This window comes from Hemitrygon akajei, chromosome 5 (genome assembly GCF_048418815.1).
Source record: "Hemitrygon akajei chromosome 5, sHemAka1.3, whole genome shotgun sequence".
NCBI classification, from domain to species: domain Eukaryota; kingdom Metazoa; phylum Chordata; class Chondrichthyes; order Myliobatiformes; family Dasyatidae; genus Hemitrygon; species Hemitrygon akajei.
This window is the reverse complement of record NC_133128.1, coordinates 104,756,319-104,782,726: the sequence shown is the minus strand read 5'-3', so window position 1 is coordinate 104,782,726 and position 26,408 is coordinate 104,756,319. Positions and strand designations below refer to the sequence as shown.

The 26,408-nt window shown below is 38.7% G+C and overlaps 1 protein-coding gene across 5 annotated transcripts in view; it reads right to left on the bottom strand.

The window, feature by feature from the left end:
• lrch1 (leucine-rich repeats and calponin homology (CH) domain containing 1) overlaps positions 1-26,408 on the bottom strand; it is a 502,659-nt gene that overhangs the window by 231,736 nt on the left and 244,515 nt on the right. For all 5 annotated transcript variants that reach the window (XM_073046169.1, XM_073046165.1, XM_073046167.1 and 2 more), the window contains exons 4-6: positions 22,479-22,584; positions 22,243-22,379; positions 3,460-3,590 (exon numbers count right to left, since the gene is read on the bottom strand). In XM_073046169.1, coding sequence (XP_072902270.1) covers positions 3,460-3,590; positions 22,243-22,379; positions 22,479-22,584 — 374 coding nt within the window. The remainder of the gene's footprint in view (positions 1-3,459; positions 3,591-22,242; positions 22,380-22,478; positions 22,585-26,408) is intronic.

Sequence of the window (26,408 nt, the reverse complement as noted above, 5' to 3'; positions counted from 1 at the left end):
TTTGGATAGACAAGCACTGTTTCAAAATAGCCAATAAAGCTTTGTGCATGTTAGGTCATGTCTAACCAATCTCAGACTTTTTCAAGGAAGTTACTAGAAATGTTGAAGGCAGCAAGTCAGTGGATATTGTCTAGATGGACTTTAGCAAGGCCTTTGACAAGGTTCTGCATAGGAGGTTGGTCAAAAAGATTCAGTTGCTTGACATTCAGGATGTGGTAGTCAACTGGATTAGACATTAATTTTGGGGAAGAAACCAAACAGTGGTAGTAGATGGTTGCTTCTTTAACTGGAGGCCTGTGATTAGTGTTGTGTCACAGGGATTGGTGCTGGGTCCATTTGTTGTTTGTTGTTTGTCATTTATATGAATGATCTGGATAATAATGTGGTTAACTGGATCAGCAAATTTGTGGATCGCACCAAGAATGGTGTGTGGTGGACAGTGAGGAAGTATATCATGGCTTGCAGAGGGATTACATCAGCTTGAAAAATAAGCTGAAAAATGGCTGATGGAATTTACCGCAGACAAGTGCTAGGTTTTGTATTTCAGTAAGACCACTTAGGGTAGGCCTTACATAGTGAGCTATAGGCACTGAGGAGTGTGGTAGGACACCGGGATCTGGGAATACTGGTAAATAATACATTGAAAGTGGTGTTACTGGTAGATAGAGTGGTTTAAAAAAAAACATTTGGCACAATGGCCTTTAAAAATCAACGTACAGGAGATGGGATGTTACATTGAAGTTGTTGAAGACATTATGTTGAGGACTTTGATGAGGCCTAATTTGGAGTATTGTGTGCAGTTTTGGTCACCTATCGACAGGGAAGATGTAAATAAGGTTGAAAGAGCTGGAGGCAGAGTGGCGTAAAGATGGTGCTAAATAGCCACTCCTTTGTTTGCATCTTCAGAAACAGCTCTATTTCCATCTTTAATATCTTTATTTTTCACTTTCAGGGTTCTTCTGAAGACCCTGATCTGGAGTTACACACTGATTTTGGTTATTTGCGGGAATGGGACCCGCTCTCAGGGTTCCATAACTGGCCGTTGTTCAGCATGCCAAGGGCTCGGCCTAAGAGTCCAACTCAGATTTGGAAGCCTAGGATCTTGGAGCTCTGGAGACGGGCGGATCGAGGGTCGGTGTCATGGCAGGAGACCCATGTGTCATTGGGGAAGTCGAAATATGTACGGCTATGTGCCAGAGACCTGAGATCCTTGAGATCTTCAGGCACAGAGCTTGAAAAAAGTGACATAACAGACTTTTAACATCAAACACAAAGTACACTGCAGATGTTGTGGTCAAATCAACATGTACAAACAAGCTAGATGAACTCAGCAGGTTGGGCAGCATCCGTTGAAATGAGCAGTCAACGTTTCAGGCCGAGACCCTTTGTCAGGACTTCTAACTTTTAACGTCGTAAGCCAGTGAGTTGTTTGTTGTGTCTCCCCCCTAGCTGGGAAAACGAAGACACCTCCTTCTCCCTTATTAGGGAGAGAGAGAGAGAGCATGTGGTATGTTGTATACCAGGTGAAACGCAAAGTCTTTGGGGTAACTGCAAATCTGTGTCTTTGCTATTGCTTGGTGGCCCGTGTCGATGCTTTTTGTGCCAGTGGGGGGAAGAGGGGATTGTTGTTTGCTGCTGCTTACGTGTGGGAGGGAGAGGAGCTGGGGGGGGGGGGGGGGGGGACTGTCATTCATTCTTTGGAGCACTCCTGTTTTTGTGGATGGTTGTGAAGAAAAAGCATTCCAGAATGTATATTGTTTTCATTTCTCTGACATTAAATTGGACCTTTGAACCTTTGAAAAGTACAGAGAAAACTTACAAGGATGTTGCCCGCAAGGATTTGCTGAATTGGATCAGCAAATTTGAGGGTGACAGAAAGATTACAGGTGTAGTGGATAGTGAGGATGACCAAAGCTTGCAGCAGGATCTGAACAAGCTCAAAATATTGTCTGGAAATGGCAAATGGAATTTTAAGGACATAAGTTGAGGTGTTGTATTTTGGGAAGAGAAACCAGGGTAGGACTTGCATGGTGAGTGTTAGGGCACTGCAGTGTGTGATAGAACAGAGGGACCTGGAAATACAGATTCATAATTCCGTAAAAGTGGTGTCTCAGGCAGACAGGGTTAGAAAGAGAGCTTTTGGCACAGATTGGCATTTATAAATCAAAGTACTGAGTACAGGAGATGGGACGTTATGTTGAAGTTTTATAAGGTGTCGGTGAAGCATATTGTGGGCAGTTCTGGTCCCTTACCTACAGGGAAAGATATCAATAAGATTTAAAGAATGCAGAAGAAGGAGAACAAGGGCAGACTTGACAACGGCATATAAAATTATGAGGTGTATAGATAGTATAAATAAAAGGAGGATTTTTCCACTGAAGTTAGGAGAGACTAGAACTGAAGGTCATATATTAAAGATCAAAATGGAAATGCTTAAAGGGAACATGAGCAGGGTGAGGGAGTGTGAGATGGAGGATGGAGTCACAATGGTGAGAAATGGGAAGGAGGGTAGGGGAGCGAGGGAGAGGAGGGGAGGGGAGGAAAGGAGGGGGGAATAAGCAAGGGGGAGGTGGAGTGGGAGTGGGAGCAGATGGAGAGGGAGAGGGAGCAATGTAGTATGAGTGGACATGAGCAGAGTGAGGGAGTGCGAGATGGAGCATGTAACTGAGGAACAATGGTTCACTAAAGGGTTGGAAGTGGAAGATGGAGCACAAGGCAGTAAAACATGAAAAGCTGTGTTTTCTTTTATTACATACAAGGCATGAAGCATAAGTTTAAAATGATAAATTGATGTGAAAAGACAGACTGGCAAGAGGACAAAAAAGCTGCAGACACGAATGTCAGATTTTGAAGAGTGAGGAAGTTATCAGATTTTGAAGAGTGAGCATCTGTTAGGAAGTTACAGTGCTGTGAATTATTACTTCAGGCTTTCACAACTGGATAAAGGAATACATGGAAGGTAAATTCAGCAGGGACCCTGCCACCAGTTTCATGGCTTGACTTCTCTACATTGGTGTGAAAGAGAGAACGATTACAGGACAGTGAGAAAGAGTGCCCTTACAAATAATGAGCTTCAATAATGAAGACAGGAAGAGGAGTATTTACTTGGACATTTCAGTGGAAGAGGAGTGCTGTGGGGAGTAAGACTGAGTTTCTTTATTTTGTCAAGGAAGACGAGTGTCATGAAACTTCACAATTTCTGTTGCTGCGTGGCCTAGTGCTCCATTCCTTCTGTGCATCAGGCATCTCCACACCCTGATCTTGAAACAGTAGCTTCCAGATAAGCAATATGGATTATAAATCAAAGTGTAGGTGGCTTCTGGCACATAAATAAATAGTCCTTTTCCTGGCATTTAATTAGTCTAAACATATTATTTTGTATTGTAGGATTATGCAAAGAAATACTCATAAATTTCACATTAAAGAACATTAAAGACATAGAATACTTTGCAAGCTTACCTCCCAGAAACAAGTTGTGGAACACAGGCCTTCTCCATTGGCGGCTGATAAAGGCATTCTGCAGTCTTATCAATTCTACGTGCTTCTATGTTCAGATACTTGAATACATGCACTTTACCCTTTATGCAGATCTAAACAAAGAATACTTGTGCTCCTTAGAATGCATTTGCAAAGAAAAAGATAAATGCAACATCAGTACTGTGCTTTAAATCAAAAACAACAAGGTCAGAATAAGTTAATCTACTTTAAATACAATATTACACAATCAAATAACATCACATTGATTCAGAACTGTAGGGCTAACAACAGTAATGCTTCAATACTACTAATGACTTCAGCAAACACACTGCTGCCCAGCAATAAATCACGAGAGGCATCATCAAGCCAATACCAAACTACGACCTCTGAACTTTTCACATACAGGTGTCCCCCGTTTTTCAAACGTTTGCTTTACAACACCTCACTGTTATGAAAGACCTACATTAGTTACCTGTTTTTGCTAACAGAAGTGTTTTCACTGTTACGAAAAAAGGCAGCGCATGCCCCGAGCAGACAAACTTCTCCCCCGGAACTGCATTCTAACCGGCATTGCTCAAACATGTGCCTGTGAGCATCTGTGCTTTATGTCAATTTATTTTGTGCATCCGTTAGCAAGATAAGTTCTAAGGTATCACAAACGCCTAAAAGAGCTCGTAAGGGTGTTACACTTAGCGTAAAACTAGACCTCATGCGTTTCGATCGTGGTGAACGAAGTAAGGATGAAGATGATGCTGAAGAGATTTTGGCACACCATGACCAAGAACTGATAGATGAAGAGCTGATGCAATTGGAAGAGGAAAGAATAACATTCGAAACCGAACACAGTAGCGAGCAGACCAAAAGTGAAGACGTCCAGGAACTGAACGGGAAACAATTGTGTGAGATTTTCGTTGCAATTGACAACACTACAATGACAGCAGAAAAGTACGACTTTAATTTTGAAAAGGTACGTAGGTTTAGGGCACATTTGCAGGATGGTTTGAGTGCTTACAAAGAACTGTATGATAGAAAAATGCGCCAGGCTAAGCAGTCAAGCATACCGTTGTTTTTCAAACCTTCCACATCAGCCACAGTAGACGATGAACCTTGACCTTCGACATCAAGGCAGGCAGACATAGAAGAAGATGATCTGCCTGCCCTGATGGAACCAACCTCCGACGACTCAGCCTAACACACCATCATCAGTGTGCTCGCTGTCTTCCCGATTCCGGTAATTGATACTATACTGTACATACATTATTTCTACTTTACAAAGGCTGTGTATTTTTATGTGTTATTTGGTATGATTTCGCAGCTTCATAGCTTAAAGGTTACTGGAGAGAGTGCTTCTGCCGAGAGCTCTTGCGCCGAGTATTTCTGCCAAGAGCGCTTGCATGAGATTTTCGCTACGGTGGACAGTGCTGCAATGATTGCAAGAAAGTATTTCTACTTTATATAGGCTGTGTATTTATCATATAATTCCTGCTTTTACTATATGTTACTGTTATTTTAGGTTTTATGTGTTAGTTGGCATGATTTTGTAGGTTATTTTTTGGATCTACAAACACTCACAAATTTTTCCCATATAATAAATGGGAATTACTTCTTCACTTTATGACATTCTGGCTTACAGACTGTTAGATAGGAACACTGTACCTTCGGATGGCGGGGGAATCCTGTAAACACCTTTGATGTACTTTCAAAAAGCTCACTGAGTTACTCACAAGAGCGACCCAAGGAAAAATGAGAGCTTCCAAAGTGACTGGAAGGATATGCCTCTCTTCGATTTGGGTGAATGTAGATTCACTAGATTGATGAATGGAATGAGTTGGTTATGCAAATGAGTGTGCTACACCATTCCATCATGGCAGATTTATTATCCCTCTCGACCACATTAGCCTGCCTTCTCTCCGTAAACTTTGAGACCCTGATTAATCAAGAACCTATCAAATTCCACCTTAAATATACCAAATTACTTGGCCTGCACAAACATCTCTGGCACTGAATTGAACAAATTCACCATCCTCTGGCTAAGGAACCTATTCAAAATGTTCAAAATGGATGTCCCTCAACGCTGAGGCTGTGCCCTCTGGTCCTAGACTCCCCCACTGTAGGAAACATCCTCTCCACATCTACTCTACCTAGGTCTTTCAATATTCAATAAGCTTGAATGAGATCTCCCTCATTCTTCTAAACTCCAGTGAGTAAAGGCCAAATCATCAAATGTTCCTCATATGTTAATCCTTTCATTACTGGGATAATTCTTGTGTAACTCATCAAGACCCTGTCAATATTTTCTTAGATAAGGGGCACAAAGCTGCTCACAATCTTCCAAGTGCATCTGACCAATTTCTTATAAAGCCATAGCATTGTATCCTTGCTTTCGTATACCAGTTTTAGTGAATTGAATACTAACATCGCATTTGCCTTCCTAAATACAGACTCAACCTGCAACTTTACCTTTAGGGAATTCTGCATGAGGACTCCCAAGACCCCTATGCACCTCTGATTTTTTGAATTTTCTCCCCATTTAGTAAACAGTTCACAAAATTATTCTTTCTACCAAAGTGCACGATCATATATTTCCCAATATTATATTCCACCTGCCACTTTGTAGGTTATTCCCCCAATCTGCCCAAGTCCTTCTGCAGACACCCTGCTTCCACAACACTACCTGTCCCTTCATCTAGCTTCCTATCATCCACAAATGTAGCCACAAAGCCATCAATTCCTTCATCCAAACAATTGACATATAACATGAAAAGAAGTTGTTCCAACACAGCCTCTTGCTGCATACTAGCCAGCAGCAGCTAACCAGAAGAGGCCCTCATCATTCCCACTCTTTGCTTCGTGCCAGTCAGCCAATCTTCATTCTGTGCTAGTGGCTTCCTTGTAATACCAAGGGCTCTTAACTTGTTTAAACTGTTACCTTGTCAAAGGTCTTCTGAAAATCCAAGTAAACAACATCCACTGACCCTCCTTTGTCTACTGACTGTTATTTCCTCAGATAATTCCAACAGCTTATCATGCAAAATTTCCCCTTATGGAAAACATGCTGACTTCAATCTACTTTATCATGTGCCTGCAAGTACCCCAAAACCTCATCCTTAACAATTGACTCCAATAGCTTTCCAGTCACTGAGGTCAGGCTAACTGGTGTATAATTCCATTTCTTCTGCCTCCCTCCCTTCTTAAAGAGGATAATGACATTTGCAATTTTGCAGTCCTCTGGAACTATTCAGAACCTGATGATTTTTGAAAGATATTTTATATTATTGGCTTCATATTTAATCTTTGCTCTCTTTTGTTTTGTTTTTAAAACCTTCCCAATCCTCTAACTCCCCACTATTTTTGCTATACTATATACCCTCCCATTTGCTGTTAAGCTGTTCTTAACCTCCCTTGCCAGTCACAGTTGCCTCGTCCTTCCTTTAGAATACTTCTTCATCTTTGGGATACATCTTTGCTGCCTCTTCTGAATTTCCCCCACAAACACCAGCCATTGCTGTTCTGCCAACATCCCTGCTAGTGCCCCCTTCCAATCAACTTTGGCCAGCTCTTCTTATGCCTCTGTAACTCTCTTTAATCTACTATAATATTGATATATCTGATTTTAGCCTGTCCTTCTCAAACTGCAAGGTGAATTCAATCATATTATGATCACTATCACCTAAGAGTTCCTTTACCTTAACCTCCCTGATCAAATCTGGCACATTGCACAACACCTAATCCAGAACTGCCAATCCCCTAGTGGGCTCCACCACAGCCTGCTCTAATAAATCATCTCATAGGCATTCTACAAATTCAGCACCAACCTGATTTTCCCAATCTAGCTGCATATTGAAATCCCCCATGACTATTGCAACATTACCCTCTTTACATGCTTCTTCTATCGCCTGTTGAAATTTGTAATCCACATCCTGCCTACTTTTTGAAAGCCCGTTTACAAATCCCATCAGGGCCTTTTTATCTTTGCAATTTCTTAACTCTACCCACAAGGATTTGACATCTTTCGATCAAATGTCACCTGTTTGTAATGATTTGATTTTACTTTGTACCAACAGAGTCACCCCACACCCCCCGCCTACTGGCCTGAACTTTCAATACAATGTGTATTCTTGAAAGTTAAGCTCTCAACTATGATCTTCTTTCAGCCACAACTCAGTGATGCCCACAATGTCATACCTGCTAATCTCCAACTGCTTTACAAGATCATCTACTTTATTCTGTATTACTGTGTGCATGGGTATCTTGTACCTGTCACGTGACCATGATGTAATTGAAGATGGCTGGAGATGAGGTAATGGTCTTGTAATGGTGGAGTGATGTCATTTTCCCGCCAGTGAGAGGTCATGTGATAGTTTTTTTCAACAGGGTATAAAAGGAGAACCCCACCCTGTGATGTGGGCAGTTTGTGGCTTAATTCGACACTGACTCCATGTTGTTGCGTAGTCCGATATTATGAGGCAGTTTTGTTTAAAAATGGAGCTTTACTTTCTGTTTTAAGTCTCAAAGGTTATTGCTGGCAGTTTCACTATAATACTGCCAGTTTGGTCAGTGGAGAGTGAAGATTTTAAAGGAGTTCGGAAATCCAGAAGAATTGGGAAAGTTAATGTTGACAGTGAAATAGATTCGACCTTTGTTTAATCTTCGCACGAGGAATTAGTAACAAGTATCCATGATAACTCCTGCTTTGCCAAAAGAAGAGCAGAGGGTTGGATACAAAGTTTCATCAAAGAAAGGTCAGTGCCTTTAAGCTGTTTTATTTCCTCCGATCGTAAATCCTCCGGGGAATAACATACTTCGGCTGGGATCAGCAGTAACTCCACGAAAGAGAATTTAAATCCTTTCAAGAAGTCTCTCCTTTAACGGACTGTGTAAGCATTTGGACTTCCGCATTACTACTTCTAGGAACTGTTTTCGCATTCTCACTTTAAGAAGTGTTCGAGCTGCCATATCGCAGCTGACTTCCGGTTAAGTTAGTCGTTTGTTTACTTTTTGGGTTTTTTTTAGCAGTGTTTAATAAATGTTTTATTTGTTATAAAAACCCTGTCTCAATCATATATTCATTCTTGCTGATTTGTAACAAATGGGGGCTCGTGGAATGAACCATTTTTGAGTTTAAATGCTTGTTTGATATTTAATCGATGTTTTGGAAAAAGGGGATACTCGATTCTTTTGTTTGTTTGGCTTGTGAGTGGTATTCGGCAACAATGAGTATTGAAGAATTTCTGGTTTCGCCAGACACAGAGTTACTAGCGAAGGTGAAAAAAATGATGTATTGGAGATTGCTAGCAGGTTGGAACTTACAAGGTATTTCAAAGGATACAACAAAGCCTGTAATTCAGAGAAAAATCGTGAAACACTATATAGATTTTTTAAATATATTTTTTATTCAATTTTTAAGATAATTGCATAGAATGAATAGAATAATAGAATAATATGGTATAATATCAGCCCTCCCCCCTCCCCTTAACCCATCTCCCTCGACATCAGGAAGGAAGGAAGGAAGAAAGACTGCCTGGATATTGGAAGATCCCCACATGCTCCATGGAATTCAAAATAGCTTTAATATATGTATTTATTTCTTTCCCCAAATGACTAAGAACTTTATCTTCGGAGCACCTACTGTTGTAAGTAAGGGCCCCAAATATTCAGAAATATATCATATTTATTTCTTAAATTATAAGTAGTTTTTTCAAGTGAATTGCAGCTAAAAGTTTCATTATTCCAACGATCCATACTTAAGTATGAATCCAATTTCCAAATAACTGAAATAGCCTTTTTGGCTACTGCCAATGCAATTTTTATGAATTCTTTCTGATATTTGTTCAATTTAGGTTTTGGTTTTATCCCTTCAATATCACCTAGTAAAAATAATATTGGGTTATGTGGAAGTTGTATTCCAATAATTTGTTCCTAATTAACCTTTCTTAAATTTATCCAAAAAGGTTGAATTTTAAAACAGGACCAAGTAAAGTGTAAAAAAGTACCAATTTCTTGATTACATCGAAAACATTGATCAGATAAATTTGGGTTTAATCTATTTATTTTTTGTGGTGTAATATATAATTGATGTAAAAAATTGTATCGTACTAATCTAAGTCGGGCATTTATTGTATTTGTCATACTGTCAAGACAGTCTTGACTAACTTGTTTCATCAATTTTAATATTCAAATCAGTTTCCCACTTATGTCTTGACTTATGAATTCCTTGTTTAATTGACTGTTTTTGAATCAAATTATACATATAAGAAGTAAATGTTTTAATTTTTCCTTTTTGAATTAAAGTTTATATTTTATTAGGTTTCTGCATTAACATTGTTTGACCCAGTTTATCTCTTAAATAAGCCCTTAATTGGAAATAAAAGAAAAGTGTTATTTAATATTTTATATTTATTCTTTAATTGATCAAACAACATCAATATACCTCCTTCAAAACAGTCCCCTATATATCTAATCCCTTTTTGAAACCAGTTATATAAAAGTTGGTTATCCATTGTAAAAGGAATGAGTCTATTTTGAATTAAAGATCTCTTTGCTAATAAAGATTTCTTTATCTCATCATCAACATTTGTCTTGTTCCATAAATCAATCAAATGTTTTAATATAAGGGATTCTTTCTTTTCCCGTATCCATTTAGATACCCATTTGTATATAAAATCTTCTGGTATATTTTCTCGTATCTTATCTAACACTATTCTAATCCATACTGGTTTATCTTCATCAAAAAAGATGCAATAAATCTAAGTTGATTTGCTTTATAATAATTGTTAAAGTTTGGGAGTTGTAACCCTTCTAGATCAAATTTACATGTCAATTTTTCCAATGATATTTTTGACATCTTACCTTTCCAAAGAAACTTCCTCACACATTTATTCAACTCTTGAAAAAACTTCTGCGGCAGTTGTATTGGTAGTGTTTGGAATAAATACTGTAATCTAGGAAATATACTCATTTTTACAGCATTAACTCTACCTACTAATGTTATTGGTAACATCATCCATTTATCAAGATCTTCTTGAATTTTTTTCAATAATGGCAAATAATTTAATTTATATAAATTCTTTATATCATTAACTCTTATATCTAAATACTTTACACCATTTATCGGCCATCTAAATTGAGTTACTAGTCGACATTGACTATAATCTCCTTTAATAAGGGGTAAAATTTCACTTTTATCCTAATTTATTTTATACCCTGATATTTTCCCATATTCTTCCAATCTAAAAGATAATTTACACAATGAATGCAATGGGTTTGTTATATAAATCAGAACATCATCAGCAAATAGATTAATCTTATATTCCTCCCAATTAACTCTGAAGCCCATAATATCTGAGTTGGTTCTAATTAATTCAGCTAATGGTTCTATCGCCAATACAAATAAAGCAAGTGATAATGGACAACCTTGTCTAGTTGACCTTGTTAACTGAAATGGTGTTCAAATTTGGTCGTTTGTCACTACTTTAGCTTTGGGACTAGTATTTAAGGTTTTAATCCAGTTTATAAAAGATTCTCCTAACCCGTATTTTTCTAATAACTTAAATAAAAAAATCCCATTCCAATCTGTCAGATGCTTTTTCTGCATCCAAAGCAACTGCCACACTCACTTCCTCCCTCTTTTGTGCCAAATGAATTATGCTAAGTAACCGAGTTACATTATCTGCCGCTTGTCTATTTTTAATAAATCCTGTTCGATCCATATGTATTAATTTTGGTAAATATTTAGATAATCTATTAGATAAAATTTTTGCAATTATTTTATAATCCGTGTTCAATAAAGAAATAGGCCTATATGATGTTGGTTTTAAAGGATGTTTATCTTTTTTTGGCAATACTGTTAAAATCGCTGTTAAAAAAGATTCTGGAACTTTATGTGTTCTTTCCGCTTGATATATTAACTCCATAAAAGGAGGGATTAATAAATCTTTAAACTTTTCATAAAATTCAGGCGGAAAACCATACTCTCCTGGAGACTTATTACTCTGGAGTGATCCTGGAGCTTCTTCGACCTCTTTTAATGTAAAAGGCATATCTAATCCCTTTTGTTCTTCCGAATTCAATTTTGGAAGTTATTTGCGATAAAAATCTTTCTATCTCAACAACATCATTTTGTGATTCCGATTGATATAATTTGGAATAAAAATTTTTAAAGGTTTTATTAATTTCTAAAGGTTTATAAGTAATTTTATTTGCACTTGTTCGAATTGCATTTATCGTTTTGGAAGCCTGCTCTGTTTTCAACTGCCAAGCAAGAATCTTGTGTGATCTTTCGCCTAATTCGTAATATCTCTGTTTAGTTCTCATAATTGCTTTTACTGTTCGGTATGTCTGGAGCATATTATATTGTAGCTTCTTATTGACAAGTTGTCTTCATTTTTCTTCTGTCATATATCTTTGAGATTCTTTTTCTAATTTTGTAATCTCTTTTTCCAATTGATCTATTTCTACCATATATTCCTTCTTAATTTTAGAAGTATAACTTATTATCTGGCCTCTCAAATATGCTTTCATCACTTCTCATAATACAAATTTAACATCAACTGAATATGAGTTTGTACCCAAAAAAAATTGAATCTGTTTTTCCATGAAATCACAAAAATCTTGACATTTTAATAATATTGAATCAAATTTCCATCTGTAAATTAGTTCCTCCTTATCCATCATTATCATTGTCATTATCAAAGGGGAATGATCTGACAGTATTCTTGTTTTATATTCCATACTTTTCACTCTATCCTGAATATTCATTGATAATTAAAAAAATCTATCCTTGAATAAAAACACAAAATGCTGGCAGAACTCAGCAGGCCAGACAGCATCTAAGGGAGGAGGTAGATGCATCGATGCTGTCTGGCCTGCTGAGTTCTGCCAGCATTTTGTGTTTTTATTTATTTCCAGCATCTGCAGATTCACTCGTGCTATCCTTGAATAAGTTTTATGTCTATTTGAATAAAATTAATAATCTCTTTCTCTTGGGTTAATTCCTCGCCATATATCAATCAAATTTAAATCTTTCATCAATGATAAAGTTAGTTTTACTACTTTTGATTTTGTAACAGCCTTAGTTGACCTATCTAGAACTGGGTCTAGACAAAAGTTAAAGTCTCCACCTATTAATATTTTATCATGTGCATCAGCCAAATTCAAAAAAGCTTCTTGTATAAATTTTGCATCATTTTCATTTGGTGCATATTCCTAAAATATTTGACAATGTATAATCACATATCTCCCCGCAGAATCAGTTAATACATTTTGTATTTTAATTGGTAAGGTTTTATTAATCAAAATTGCAACTCCCCTCGCCTTTGAATTAAATGAAGCTGCAATAACATTTCCGACTCAATCTCTCTTTAATTTCTGATGTTCCATCTCTGTTAAATGTGTTTCCTGCAAAAAGGCTATATCTACTTTCATTTTCTTAATGTATGTTAAAATTCTTATTCTTTTCACCGGTCCATTAAGCCCATTAACAGTAAAACTTAAAAAATTCAGTAAATTAATCATTGTTTTTAACAAGGTTACTCCAATCTATAATATCTCAGCTCTCATAGTACCTTGGGGAATCTCTTTAAAATTCTTCATGTTGCTATGTGTCTACCCCCCAATCATCCAGGCAAAGAAAGAAAAACAGAAGAAAGATAATAAAGAAAAAGATAACAAAATACCCTCCTACTAATGTTGTGAATGAAAAAAAAACACAACATTACACCCCTCCGTTTTACGGGTCATGGCAATCACCATGATTACACACGTGAATCCCATAGCAATCGATCAGAAGCTCCCCCAGCTCCCCCATAACGAAAAAAAGATATATGTAAGTTAAAAAATTAATATCCCTCACTACTCCCGATTAATATTCCTCAGATTTTTACCTTTCTCCCCTTCTATCATATAATTAGAATATATTTGTATATTCTAAATATCCATTCCCTATCTCAGTCTTCTTTGATCCATTTCACTTCCATAGATTGTTTGTTGTGTCTAGCGAATATTTGAAAGTTCTTGTGCAAACTCCACCGCTTTCTGATGATCAGTAAAAAATCTTTTTTCGTCATCCAAAAAAATTATCAGTGTTGCCGGGTAGCACAGTATAAATTTATAACCCTTTTCCCATTAGACTTTTTTCACTGGGTTAAATTCCTTCCTCCTCTTCAAAAGGTCATAACTTATGTCAAGATAGAAAAGAACTTTTTTCCCTTCTATCATCAATGGCCTGTTTCTCTTTCTGGCACCTTGGGCAGCCGACTTCAGGATCCTTTCTTTATTTTGATATCTTAAGCATTTTATCAAGATTGATCGCGGATTTTGATCATGTTGGGGTTTTGGTCTTAAAGCTCTATGAGCCCTTTCAATTTTGATTAACTGACTTCCCTCTTCCATTTCCAAAGTCTCCAGGATCCATTTTTGAAAGAATTTTATTGGATCTTCTCCCTCTATACCTTCTTTAAGACCAACAATCTTAATATTGTTTCGTCTGCTAAAATCTTCAAGCACATCCACTGTTTCCAACAATCATTTTCTTTCTGATGTCCAGGCAAGGATATTATCTTCTATCTTGTCCATTCTATCAATGGTGTCTCCTGTTATTTCTTCCAGCTTTTTAACTTTATCCATTTTCTTCTGTTTTTTCACGACCTTATCAAGCGTAATCTTCATATTTTTAATATCTGTTTTTATTGCTTTTAATTCATACATTATTTGTATCAGGACTTCTCTTATTTCTCCAGAAAGTCCTCCACTTTTAATTTATTCCTGTTCTTCTTCTTCCTCTTTTTCGTCATCTGTGTTGTCCAGAAAATCTGATTCTACTTCCGGTTCACTTTCAGTTTCAATCGCAGCTGGAACTTGTAGTTTTGTTTGCGCATGCCCGCTTCTCCACGCATGTGCAGTTCCTGCTGCTTCTTCTTAGAGACTGTTGATGTTGCCGCAGTTTCCTGTTCTGTACCGCCGGAGGCGAAATGTACTTCACCGAGAAGAGGTTCCGTCATACTGGTCAGCCCTTTTTCGTTCCCAACTCGTGCTGTCTTCAAAGTAGTAGTTCTCTTCTGTTTCTGTTTAGGAGGCATATCTAAAGATAGTTCTGAGTAATTTATAAGTAATTTTTAGAAAGTATTTACTGACTTTTCTTCACAAACGTTATTTTACTAGTTTTTTACGGGAGAGATAGATTTCCACGTCTCGATCCTACGTCATCACGTGACATCCCTGAACACTATATAGATTCGGGCTTGTTTGATGTATCGGTTTTAGATCGGTTTCCTGTGAGTAAAGCAGCGATTCAGTTACAGTCAGAACAATTAGCGTTGGAAAAGTTTAAAATAGAAGCTGAATAAAAACAGAAGGAATTGCAAGCTAAATAGGAATTAAGTCAATTAGAAGCTGAAAATAAAAAGAAACAGTTGGAAGCTAACTTGGAATTACATAGGTTAGCAGCTGAGGATAAACAAGAGGGAATTTGAATTTAAGATAGTGGAGTTGAAGTCTGAGAATCAGTCTCCTGGTTCTAGAAAAAATTAAATTGGTCCTTCCATTTAGTGAAACAGAAGTAGAAAAATATTTTCAACATTTTGAAATTATTGCTCTGATTTCAGAGTGGCCGAAAGAGAAATGGTCAGCGTTGTTGCAGAGTGTAATTAAAGGCAAAGCACAACAGGTTTATACAGCTTTAACTGCTGAGCAAGCACTTGATTATGATATTGTGAAAATGCACATGTTGAAGGCATATGAGTTGGTCCCAGAAGCTTATAGAGAAAGATTCAGAAATTTGAAGAAATCTGTGGAGAAAACGTCTGTGGAATTTGCCTACGATAAAGTTGTGTGTTTTCAGAGATGGGTTTCCTCTAAAAATGTAAATGGGGACTATAATAAATTGAAAGAGCTGATTTTAATGGAGGAATTTAAAAGGAGCATTCCTGTTGAAGTAAGGTCATACTTAAATGAGAGAGACAATGCTGCATTGCAGGACTCTGCTAAATTAGTTGATGAGTATGCTTTAATTCATAAGAATAAATTTTCTCAGGGTAGAACTTTCAAAAGGAAAAATAACATAGAGAATCAAGGTAAATCACAAATTAAATCGGAAGTTAGTGAGAAAGGTAAAGAGGAAGGAAAACCTGTGAAGGAAAGACAATTTGGTCCCATTTGTAATTACTGTAAGAAACCTGGTCACATAATAGCTAACTGTTTCCGATTGAAAAAGAAAGAAAAGGAAGTAGTCACAGATGCTTGTGTGCAACATACTGAAACACCTGTAAGTCCACAGGGTTCAATGAATACAAATGAAGCTTTGTTAGAGTCTGACCAAGTCAAGAGGGGATATGATCATTTTATAACTGAAGGATTTGTATCCTTGAAAGAGGGATCCACTCTGGTTCCAATAAAAATCCTTAGGGATACTGGAGCTTCTCAATCACTGATGTCAGTGTGTTAAAGTTTAATGAAGAGACTGATACTGGTGAGGTAAATTATATACAAGGTGTAGGGAGTGCCCTTATGCCTGTACATCTGCATAAATTGAATTTAAAGTCAGGGTTAGTTACAGGACTTGTTAAAGTAGGACTACAGCCTAGCTTACCTGTGAAGGATATTTCTTTATTGTTAGGTAATGACTTGGCAGGTGGACAAGTTTTCCCTGAAGTGCATTTGACAATAGAGTCAGAGGAACCATGGATGGATTCTAACACAGATTCTTCTTGTGTTGTAACTCGAGCTATGGCTAAAAAGATTGATGTGCAGAATGAGGTTGTTACTCATGACTGTTCAACTCAGGATTTGAGTTTTGAGGATGTGTCAGAAACTTTCTTACCCTCATTGTTTGAACAAGATTCTTGGAGTAAGTCTGACCATGAAGATTTGTCTCTGTCCAGGAAGGAGATGATAGCAAAGCAGAGTAGAGACCCTGAGATTATAAAATTAAAAGAACAAGCTCTACCAGATAGTGAAATTGATAAGGTGCCAGTAGGATATTATTTTGAGAAAGGGGCATTGATGAGGAAGTGGAGATCACCTACAATTCCTGCAAGTGATAAATGGAATATTGTTTACCAAGTAGTTGCTCCTAAAGTTTATCGAAATGAGATTTTAACTTTAGCCCATAGTGTGCCCTTGGGTGGACATCAAGGGGTAAGGAAAACTGTGGATAAGATTTTAAAACACTTTTACTAGCCTAGTTTAAGGAAAGATGTGGTGATGTTTTGTAGAACATGCCATACTTTTCAACTTGTGGGTAAACCAAATCAAATTACACCAGTGGCTCCACTACAACCTATTCCAGCATTCGGTGAATCGTTTTCTAAAATTATTATAGATTGTGAGGGTCCATTACCAAAAACAAAAACTGGGTATCAGCACTTGTTGACTATCATGTGCACTGTTGTTATGAAGGCATAAGGTGTGATGGCCTTCAACAACCACGGGACTGAGTTCAAGAGCTGTGAGGTAATGTTAAAGCTATATAAGAGCTTAGTTAGACCCCACTTGGAGTACTGTGTTCAGTTCTGGTCACCTCAGTACACGAAGCGTGTGGATGCTATGGAGAAAGTGCAGAGGAGATTTACAAGGATGATGTCTGGATTGGAGAGTGTGCCTTACAAGAATAGGTTCAGTGAACTTGGCCTTTTCTCCTTGGAGAAACAGAGGATGAGAGGTGACCTGATAAAGGTGTATAAGATGATGACAGCCATTGATCGTGTGAATAGCCAGAGGCTTTTCCCAGGGCTGAAATGGCTAGCATGAGAGGGCACAGTTTTAAGGTGCTTGGAAGTAGGTACAGAGGAGATGTCGGGGGTAAGTTTTTTTACACAGAGAGTGGTGAGTGCATGGAATGGGCTGCCGACAACAGTGGTGGAGGTGGAAACAATAGGGTCTTTTAAGAGACTCCTGGATAGGTACATGGAACTTAGAAAAACAGAGGGCTATGGGTAACCCTCGATAATTTCTAAGGTAAGGACATGTTCAGCTCAGCTTTGTGGGTCGAAGGGCCTGTATTGTGCTGTAGGCTTTCTATCTATGTTTCTATGTTAAATAAGTGCAAGGTGTTGCATTTTGGACAGTCAAACAGGTTAGGACTTATATTGTGAAAGGCAGAACACTGACAACTGTAGTAGAACAGAGGGAGCTGGGAGCTGAAGTACGTAATTGGCTGGAAATAACCGTGCATGTGTACAGGAGAAGGGAGAAGGCATTTAGCATGTTGATCGTCATCAGTTAGCATGCCAAGTTTAGGCGTAGGGACAAACCATTACAGTTACATTGCTGAAACTGTGCTTGGAGTATCGTGTACATCTTTGGTCACCCTGTTATAGGAAAGACATCTTCATGAAACTCTTTGCACTCTCTCCAGCTTGAGTGCAAAGAGTTTCATGAAGATGTTGTCTGGATTAGATGGTCTCAATTAGAGGGAGAAGTTGGCCATGCTGGATCTTTATTCCCTAGTGCACAGGAGAATAAGGGATGAACTGACAGAAGATCATGAGGATATTGGTCATTGTTTTCCCCCCAGGGTGGGGAGTTGAAAACTAGAGGTACAGTTACAAACAAAAGAGGGCAGAGATTTCAAATAGACCTGTGAGGTATTTTCTTTAAAGGGTAGTGAATAGCTAGAATGAGGGGTTGAAGCAGGTAAGACTGAAACATTTTAGAGACATTAGGACAGGGATATGGAGGGGAGGGAACTGGAATGTTATAGAGTTAATGCAAGCAATGGAACTAGAAGGGAGGAATCTATGATCAACATGGACCAGTCACGCCGAAGGCCTATTCCAACCTGAATTTTGCTATGATTCTACTTAAAAAGATAAATTCAGAGGGACCACAAAATATCACTGACAGGAGAAAAGTTAGGAAAATCCCAAAACATTTGACATGTATATTAAGAACAAAAAGGTAACAGATGTCTTTTGGGACCCAAGGGGTATCTGTGCATGGATCCAGAGGACATGGGCAGATACTAAATAATTACATCTAATCTGCATTCACTAAGGAGCAATAAATTGTAGTCACAGACTTCAGGACAGGGATATTCTAGTCCATAAAAAAGGAGGTCCAAAATATCTTAGTGGATATAAAGCAGGATAAATCACCAGAGTCTGATATAGCCCTGGCAACTGTAAGAGGTAAAGGACGAGAGTACTGAAGCACTGCCTGAGCAAGGCCTGAGACTGCTGTTTATTAACTTCATTTTGGCATTCAACAGCATCATGTGCATTAACAATCAATACATATAAGGATGTACTCAGGGCAGCCCACAAGTGTTGCCACACATTCCAGCACCAAAATAGCATGTCCATAATGTTCTGCAGAACAACACAAACAGCAGCAACAAAACCACAAGAGAAAAACAAGCCCCTTTCCCACTCTCCAACAGACCAGCATCCAACTCCAGCTCCAGCTTTAATAAGGGTGGTCCTAAAAATCATGCTCATGGGATTCAAGACAAGGTTGCAAATGGGAGCCAATTTTAGTTTTATAAGACACAAGATGATGGTGGAGTCATCGCTTTAGCGATTGAAAGCCTGTGACTTGTGGTAAACCAGTAATTGATGCTGCAACACTTACTGTTTATCATATATGTTAATCAACTGGGCATGAATGTCAGAGGTATGATTAATAGGTTTTCAGATGACATGAAAATTGATAGTTATATTGAAATCTTGGGTCAAACTAATACTTGTTAGCTGGTAGTTGGGCTGAAAAATGGCAGATGGAATTTAAGCCTGGTAAATGTGACTCAACACATTTTGGGAAGATCTAATAAGGCTAGACATACACCATGAATGATTTGGATCACAGGAAGTATTGCTGAACAGTGACCTTGGTATACAAATTCATCAATCTATACTGGTGAAAGGACAAGGTAATGAAGAAAGCATATGGGATACAGACCAGGGGTCGGCAACCTTTTTTGCCTCTGTGGGACGGACCGCGTTTTAATGAGCGGACAGTGGGCCAGATAAATGCCATTAAAAACTTGAAATATGGGAATTATCCATTTAAATACATCTAGTTATTTTTTTTGCCCCAAATTAATGAATAACGCATGCTAGAAAATCATTTGTGCTTAAGGTTGCCTACCCCGATACAGACCTTCATTAGTTGAGGTACCACACATAAAAGCACGGAAATCAGTTTGCAACTCTGATTAGACATATTGCAGTACTGTATTACCACACTAAAAGTAGTACATGATTGCACTGGAGAAGATGTAGAAATTTACCAAAATGTTGCTTGGAACAGAACATTCCAGTTACGAGAAACTGAAGATGCTGAGCTTGCTTTCTTGGAGTGAAGTTGGGACTTGATAGAGATGTATAATATTATGAAGGACTCCAAAAGCCTGCATAGTGACCTTCATTAGCTTTTCCATAAAACTGAGACATTTAGAACCAGAAGCAAAGGTTTAAAGTGACGCGTGAGAGAGTCAGACAAGATTCAAGCAAAGCATTTGTAACGAAGAGGACAATTCCAATCTGGAATGCATTCCACAACACTAAAAGGTATATATACAAACATTTAAATTGCCAGGACATAGAAGATTATGGACCAAGTGCTAGTAAATGGGATTAATGTAAATGGACAGTTGATGGTTTGTGCTGTATGACTCCATGAAACACATCCTTCTTCACACAGCCTGAGGCTGAACTCAATATCTGCTGGAAAAGTTGATAGTTATCAAACTTCACAATTAGTTGTCACTGTAAAGCATCCCAAAACAGAACTCACTTCTCCAACATGGCCATCAGCATAGATCAAACGCAGCAATGAATCAAATATAGTGATATAGATGTGCAACCACAATTCTAATCATGGACATTTCATCAGTGAATGTAAACTGCCACACACTGTGAGACAACCTTGGGTACCATGGCTCATGGTACAGCAACCTAGAATTCCCTAGTTCAACAGAAATGGTCCATGCAGTCACTGATTCTTAGCTACTCATACAGCAGAGTACACTCATGCATGCAGGGTTACTGTGTAGCATTGTGGTCACCTAAAGGAAGGATGTGACCGTGCTGGAGAGGGTGCAGATGAGATTCACCAGGTTGCAGCTTTGATTGGAGGACTTTAATTATGGAGAGAGATTGGATAGAAGTTAGAAGTGAATGAGGCTGAGGGATAACTGGATAGAAAAATGCAAGAGGCTGAAATAGGGCAGCCTATACTTTTACCATGCCAAGAATATCAAAAAACAAAAGGACACATATTAAAGTATGAGGAAGGAGTTTTAAAGGGGATTAATGGGCAAATATACTGCTTCTACAAAGAGCGCTTGGTACACGGCATGTACTGCCAGAGAAGGTGCCAGAATCAGAAAAAATTACTTTGTTTAAGAGGCATTGAGCCAGGAGCTTACAGACAGGGAACAAAGGATGCAAACTGGACATGTGTTGATGGACAGGGCGTGCAGTACAGCTCTATGTGGTGTAGGTTTAGATGCTAGTCAAGCCAGGACAATCAGTACAAGTCATGAAACCTGCATTAGGAAAACAACATATTTTTTAAAAAGCACAGGTAGAAATGGATCAGTATTAAAGAAGCTGAAACCAAATTCTGCCAGAACAAACACAATAATCCACTTAAGCAAACAATTCCAGATCAGCCACTGGATTCAAAATGTGAAAGACTACAAATCTATAAAAAAACATGCCGCAAATATTCATCAAATCAAGGAAAGAAGAGTGAATGTTCAGCTTGATAATCTTTTTTCAGAATTTAAAAAGCCTCGAAAGCTACTTCAAGTTGCAGAGGAGGGATGGGGGAAATGTGGAAAGATCAAATGGAATGTTTGATAAGGTGGAGACCACAATACTCAATGACACACACCTAGCTGAGAGAGAATAGTGAAGACTTGTTAAACACAGGCAATCTCTGTGATGAAAATGCAAAAGAGGAGACAAATCAAGACACCAGATGAAGAAAGATTGAAAATAAAACACTGGAACTGCAGACACAAAATGAAAAGCAAAATACTACAGTTATTGTAATCTGAAATAAAGACTGAACATTATGTAAATATTCAACAGGTCAGACAACATTTGTGGAGATAGAAAATGAATTTACATTTCCAGTTAATGATGCTTCATCAGAACTGGCCAATTCTGATAAAAGCTGGGTGTCTGAAATTTGAGAAGTGATAGCCAACTGGAAACACACAGGTACACTTGCTGAGTAAATGGAGTTATTTGGAATAGCTACTGGAAGCACAGAATTACTAGAGTTCGAAGTTGGGTCATTCACCTTGGAAGGCAGGCTTGAGTCCCTGAACAATGAAAAGGAAGAGATGAGGGGAAAGGACTCTTTAAGGGTATATTGCAACAAGCAAAGTAGATACAAGGGAAGCAGTGGATGTGGGCACCGCCCTCTTTGAAAAGAATATCCTTCCTCAGATAAGGAGGTAGGAAACTCCAATGGGATCTTAGGAAGGCTCTGTACAATTGCACGAGACACCCGTGCTCCTTCTCAGTAAGCAGCATTACCGCCATTATTTAATCTCTATTCTGTTATGAATACTCCATTAATTTTTCCATCCTTCCCCTCATCCTTGCAAAAAGAATGTGTTGGATTTAGAAGTCTTCTCTGTTCTAATGAAAAGATCATACACTTAAACAAGTTAATAGTTTCTCTCCACAGATGTTTCCTGGACTGTTTTTAAGCAATAAACAGTATCAGCAGCAAGTTACATTTAATCTATCAAAAGGCATCTGAAAGGGCAATTGTAAAGATAGCATTCTGGGCATCTTTTAAAAAATGACTGACCTGTGCTGGTGGAGACTGAAGGGGATTATTATCCATTTCTATTATCTGTAGATGCTTCATGTTTCTGAAGCAGATTGGTATTGACACAATCTTATTACATGAAAAGTCTAACTTCACAAGAGGGAGGTCTGCCAGCTCTGCAGGGAAAAAAATCAATTGTTTCAATATTTTCTTTCATTATTTCATGGCGTCATATGGAAACAGCATGATATTAAGAAATTGGAAAACAGCTTCACCTTCTGGCAAAATCTGCAGATAATTTCTCCTGACATTCAACTCCCTGAGAGACCTAAGTTGTCCCATTTGTTGTGGCAATACTGTAATTTCATTGCAGCTCACATCCTGAATGTTAAAAAATACAAAAACAAAGTTATTAGCTCCTCTCAAAAGGTACCGTAAGATTGTATAAATAGCCTTGTATTACTGAAAGGTATAGCAGGGTATTAATAAAAGCAATTAGAAGGACAAAGAGGCACCAAGAAATATCACCAGCACTTAGGATTAAGAAAACTCCTGAACATTTTATTGCAAGATTGAGATGACATGAAAATTACTGGGTGTGTTCTTCACTCTGAAAAGGGCAGTGTCAGGCTGATATTGGCCAGCTGTTAAACGGAACAGAGCAGTGGCAGATGGCATCTGTTTCTGCTAAGTGTCAGATGGTGCATTTTAGCGGTTAATTAAAGTTACCCTCAATTTATACTCGGGTTAAAAAAAAGAAAAAAAACATTTGATGTACAAAAGCATTCCTGAAGATGTCACGTGTTATAAAATAACAGAATACTTTGTACAACTTTTCAAACATTTCTTAGGCCACCGTAGATATATGTGTTTAGATTCACCAAGATGTTGATTGGAATGGAATGTTTCAGTACAGGGAGAAGCTGCAGAGACCAAGTTTGTTTTCCTTAGTCACAGAACACCACAGCACAGAAACAGACTCTTCAACCCATCTAATCCATGTCAAACCATTAATCTGCTTAGTCTCATCAACCAGCATCCAGACTATTTCCTTCCCATCCATGTACCTATCCAAATTTCTCATAAAAGTTAAAACTGAACCTGCATCCACCACTTCCGCTGGCAGCTCGTTCCACACTGTCACCACCTTCTGAGTGGAGAAGTTTCCCCTCATGTTCTCCTTGAACATTTTCACCCTTCACCCTTAACCCATGATCTCTAATTGTACTCTCTCCCATCCTCAGTGGAAAAGGCCTGCTTTCATTTACCCTGTTTATACCCCTCATAATTTTTTTCAAATCTCCCCTCTATCTTCTATGTTCTAGGGAATCTTAACCTATTCAACTTTCCCCAATAACTCAGTTCCTCAAGTCCTAGCAACACCTTTATATATTCCCCTGCACTCTTTCAATTTTATTTACATCTTTACTGGAGGTAGGTGACCAGAACGGCACACAATACTCCAAGTTAGACCTCACCAACATCTTACACAATTTCAACATGACATCCCAATTCCTGTAGGCAATACATTGCTTTATGAAGGTCAATGAGCCAGAAGATTTTTCTTCTCTCCAGTTATCATAACAAAGAAGCATTTTTACTTTTAACAAAGAAGCCATTTTGATTAACACACGCAGTAACATAAAGAAAGAAGAAACCCCCTTACACTAATTTTCCTCAAGATAATAATCACCTCCTCCACTGTAATCAGTATAGGGCTCATGACCTCGCTGCTGCTTTACTCCAGACTCTGTGTTTATCTCCTGAGTAAATACAGACGCAAAAAAATCCATTTAAGATCTCCCCATCTGATTCGGTTCCATGCATAGATTACCACTCTGATCTTCCAGACTATAAAGTACACTTATTATCAAAGTATGTCAGGAACAGAATCAGAATCAGGTTAAAATCACCGGCATCTATGGTGAACTCGGTTAACTTCGCTGTGTAAAATCTCTCCAAAGTTTTGCCATCACATCCAAGTGGGCACACAGAAAAATAGCATACTCGACCACTGCTACTCTCCCTTCTGCAACACTTACAAACGCTCTTCTGCCCTCCATCTGGAAAATCAGAAAACTCCTCCATTTTGTTCCTGCCCAAGTACATGCAGAAGCTGAAACAAGAGGTGGCCATAGTTAAAACCGTCCAATGTTGGTCCGACCAATCGGCCTCCATGCTGCAGGACTGCTTTGATTATGTCGACTGGAACGTCTCCCATGATGAGGATGTCTCCTGAGTTCACAGATGGGGTCACGAGTTTCATCCAGAAGTGCATTGAGCATGTTGTCCCTCTGAAATTGGTTAGGATCTATCCAAACCAGTAACCCTGGATCAACAGTTCCGTGCAAGCAGCACTTACTGCGCGACACAGAGTTTACGTTGCCAGTAATTAGCAGAAATTCAAGAAATGTAGTTACGATCTGCGCAGTCATCAGGGCAGCAAAACCACAATACAGAGACAAGAGTCAGGCTCAATGTTTCCACCAACAACACGTGCAGCTTTGGGCAAGGTCTGCACACCATCACAGACTTCAAAGCTAAATGCAGTGGAGTTTCCAACATCGCTATCTCTCCCAGATGAGCTAAATCTTTTTTATGCTCAATTCAATATTGCCAACACCGATGAACCCCCGAGGAGATCTACAGCTGATGCAACCTGCAGCTTAGTCATCTTTGAAGCCAAAGTACACAGGTGTACGAGTGGACAGTCGCAAGACTGCAGGATTGGACAGCATCCCAGGATAGGTACTCAAAGTGTGCTTGGCACAACTGGTAGGTATGTTTACATACATTTTTAAACTCTCCCTCTCCCAGTGTAGAGTGCCCTCCTGCTTCAATACATCCACCATTGTTCTGGTACCTAAAAAGACCAAGGTAACATGTCTGAACAACTGGCGTCCTGTTGCCCTCACCTCAAAAATGTTTAAGCGAATGCTTTGAGAGGCTGGTCAAGGATTACATCCGCAGCTTGCTACCAACAACCAACACAGGACCGCCTACAATTCGCCTACCAACACATCCGATCAACAGATGATGTGATATCCACTGCTCTAATACCATCCTTGCACATCTGGAGAAGAGGGGTGCTTATGTGAGAATGCTGTTCTTGGACTACAGTTCAACATTCAACACCATAATTCCATCCAGGGTCAACAAAAAGCTCAGAGATCTCGGCCTTCACCCTGCCTTGTGTAGCTGGTTCCTGGACTTCCTGTCAGATCACCCGCAGGTGGTAAGTCAAGTCAAGTCAAGTCGAGTCACTTTTATTGTCATTTCGACCATAACTGCTGGTACAGTACATAGTAAAAATGAGAACGTTTTCCAGGACCATGGTGTTACATGACACAGTACGAAAACTAGACTGAACTATGTTAAAAAACAACACAGAGAAAGCTACACTAGACTACAGACCTACACAAGACTGCGTGAAGTGCACAAGAATAGTGCAGGCATTACAATAAATAATAAACAGGACAATAGGGCAAGGTGTCAGTCCAGGCTCTGGGTATTGAGGAGTCTGATAGCTTGGGGGAAGAAACTGTTATAGTCTGGTCGTACGAGCCCGAATGCTTCGGAGCCTTTTCCCAGACAGCAGGAGGGAAAAGAGATTGTATGAGGGGTGCACGGGATCCTTCATAATGGTCGTTCAGAGTGGGCTCCCTCACTTCTGCCCCTCAGGGCTGTGTACTAAGCCCCCTCCTTTACTCTCTCTGCATACCCATGACTGTGTTGCCACCCACAGCTCCAATCTGCTAATTACATTTGCTGACGACACTACACTGATTGACCTAATCTCAAATAATAATGAGGCAGCCTACAGAGAAGCCATCATACTGACACAGTGGTGTCAAGAAAGCAACCTCTCCCTCAATGTTGCAAAAACAAAGGAGCTGATTGTGGACTACAGGAGGAATGTAGACAGGCTAACCCCTATTGACATCAATGGATCTGGGGTTGAGAAGGTGAACAGCTTTAAGTTCCTCGACATACACATCACTGAGAATCCCACATGGACAGTACATACTGGCTATGTGGTGAAAGAGGCACAACAGCACCTCTTTCAAGGATTAATTTATGCTGACACAACTGTATTTCTATGCTATATTGACTCTTTTGTTATACATACTATTTATTATCAATTACTATAGATTGGACATTGCACAACGTTGTAGAGCATCCAAGTGGTCTTTTGCAATCCTGAG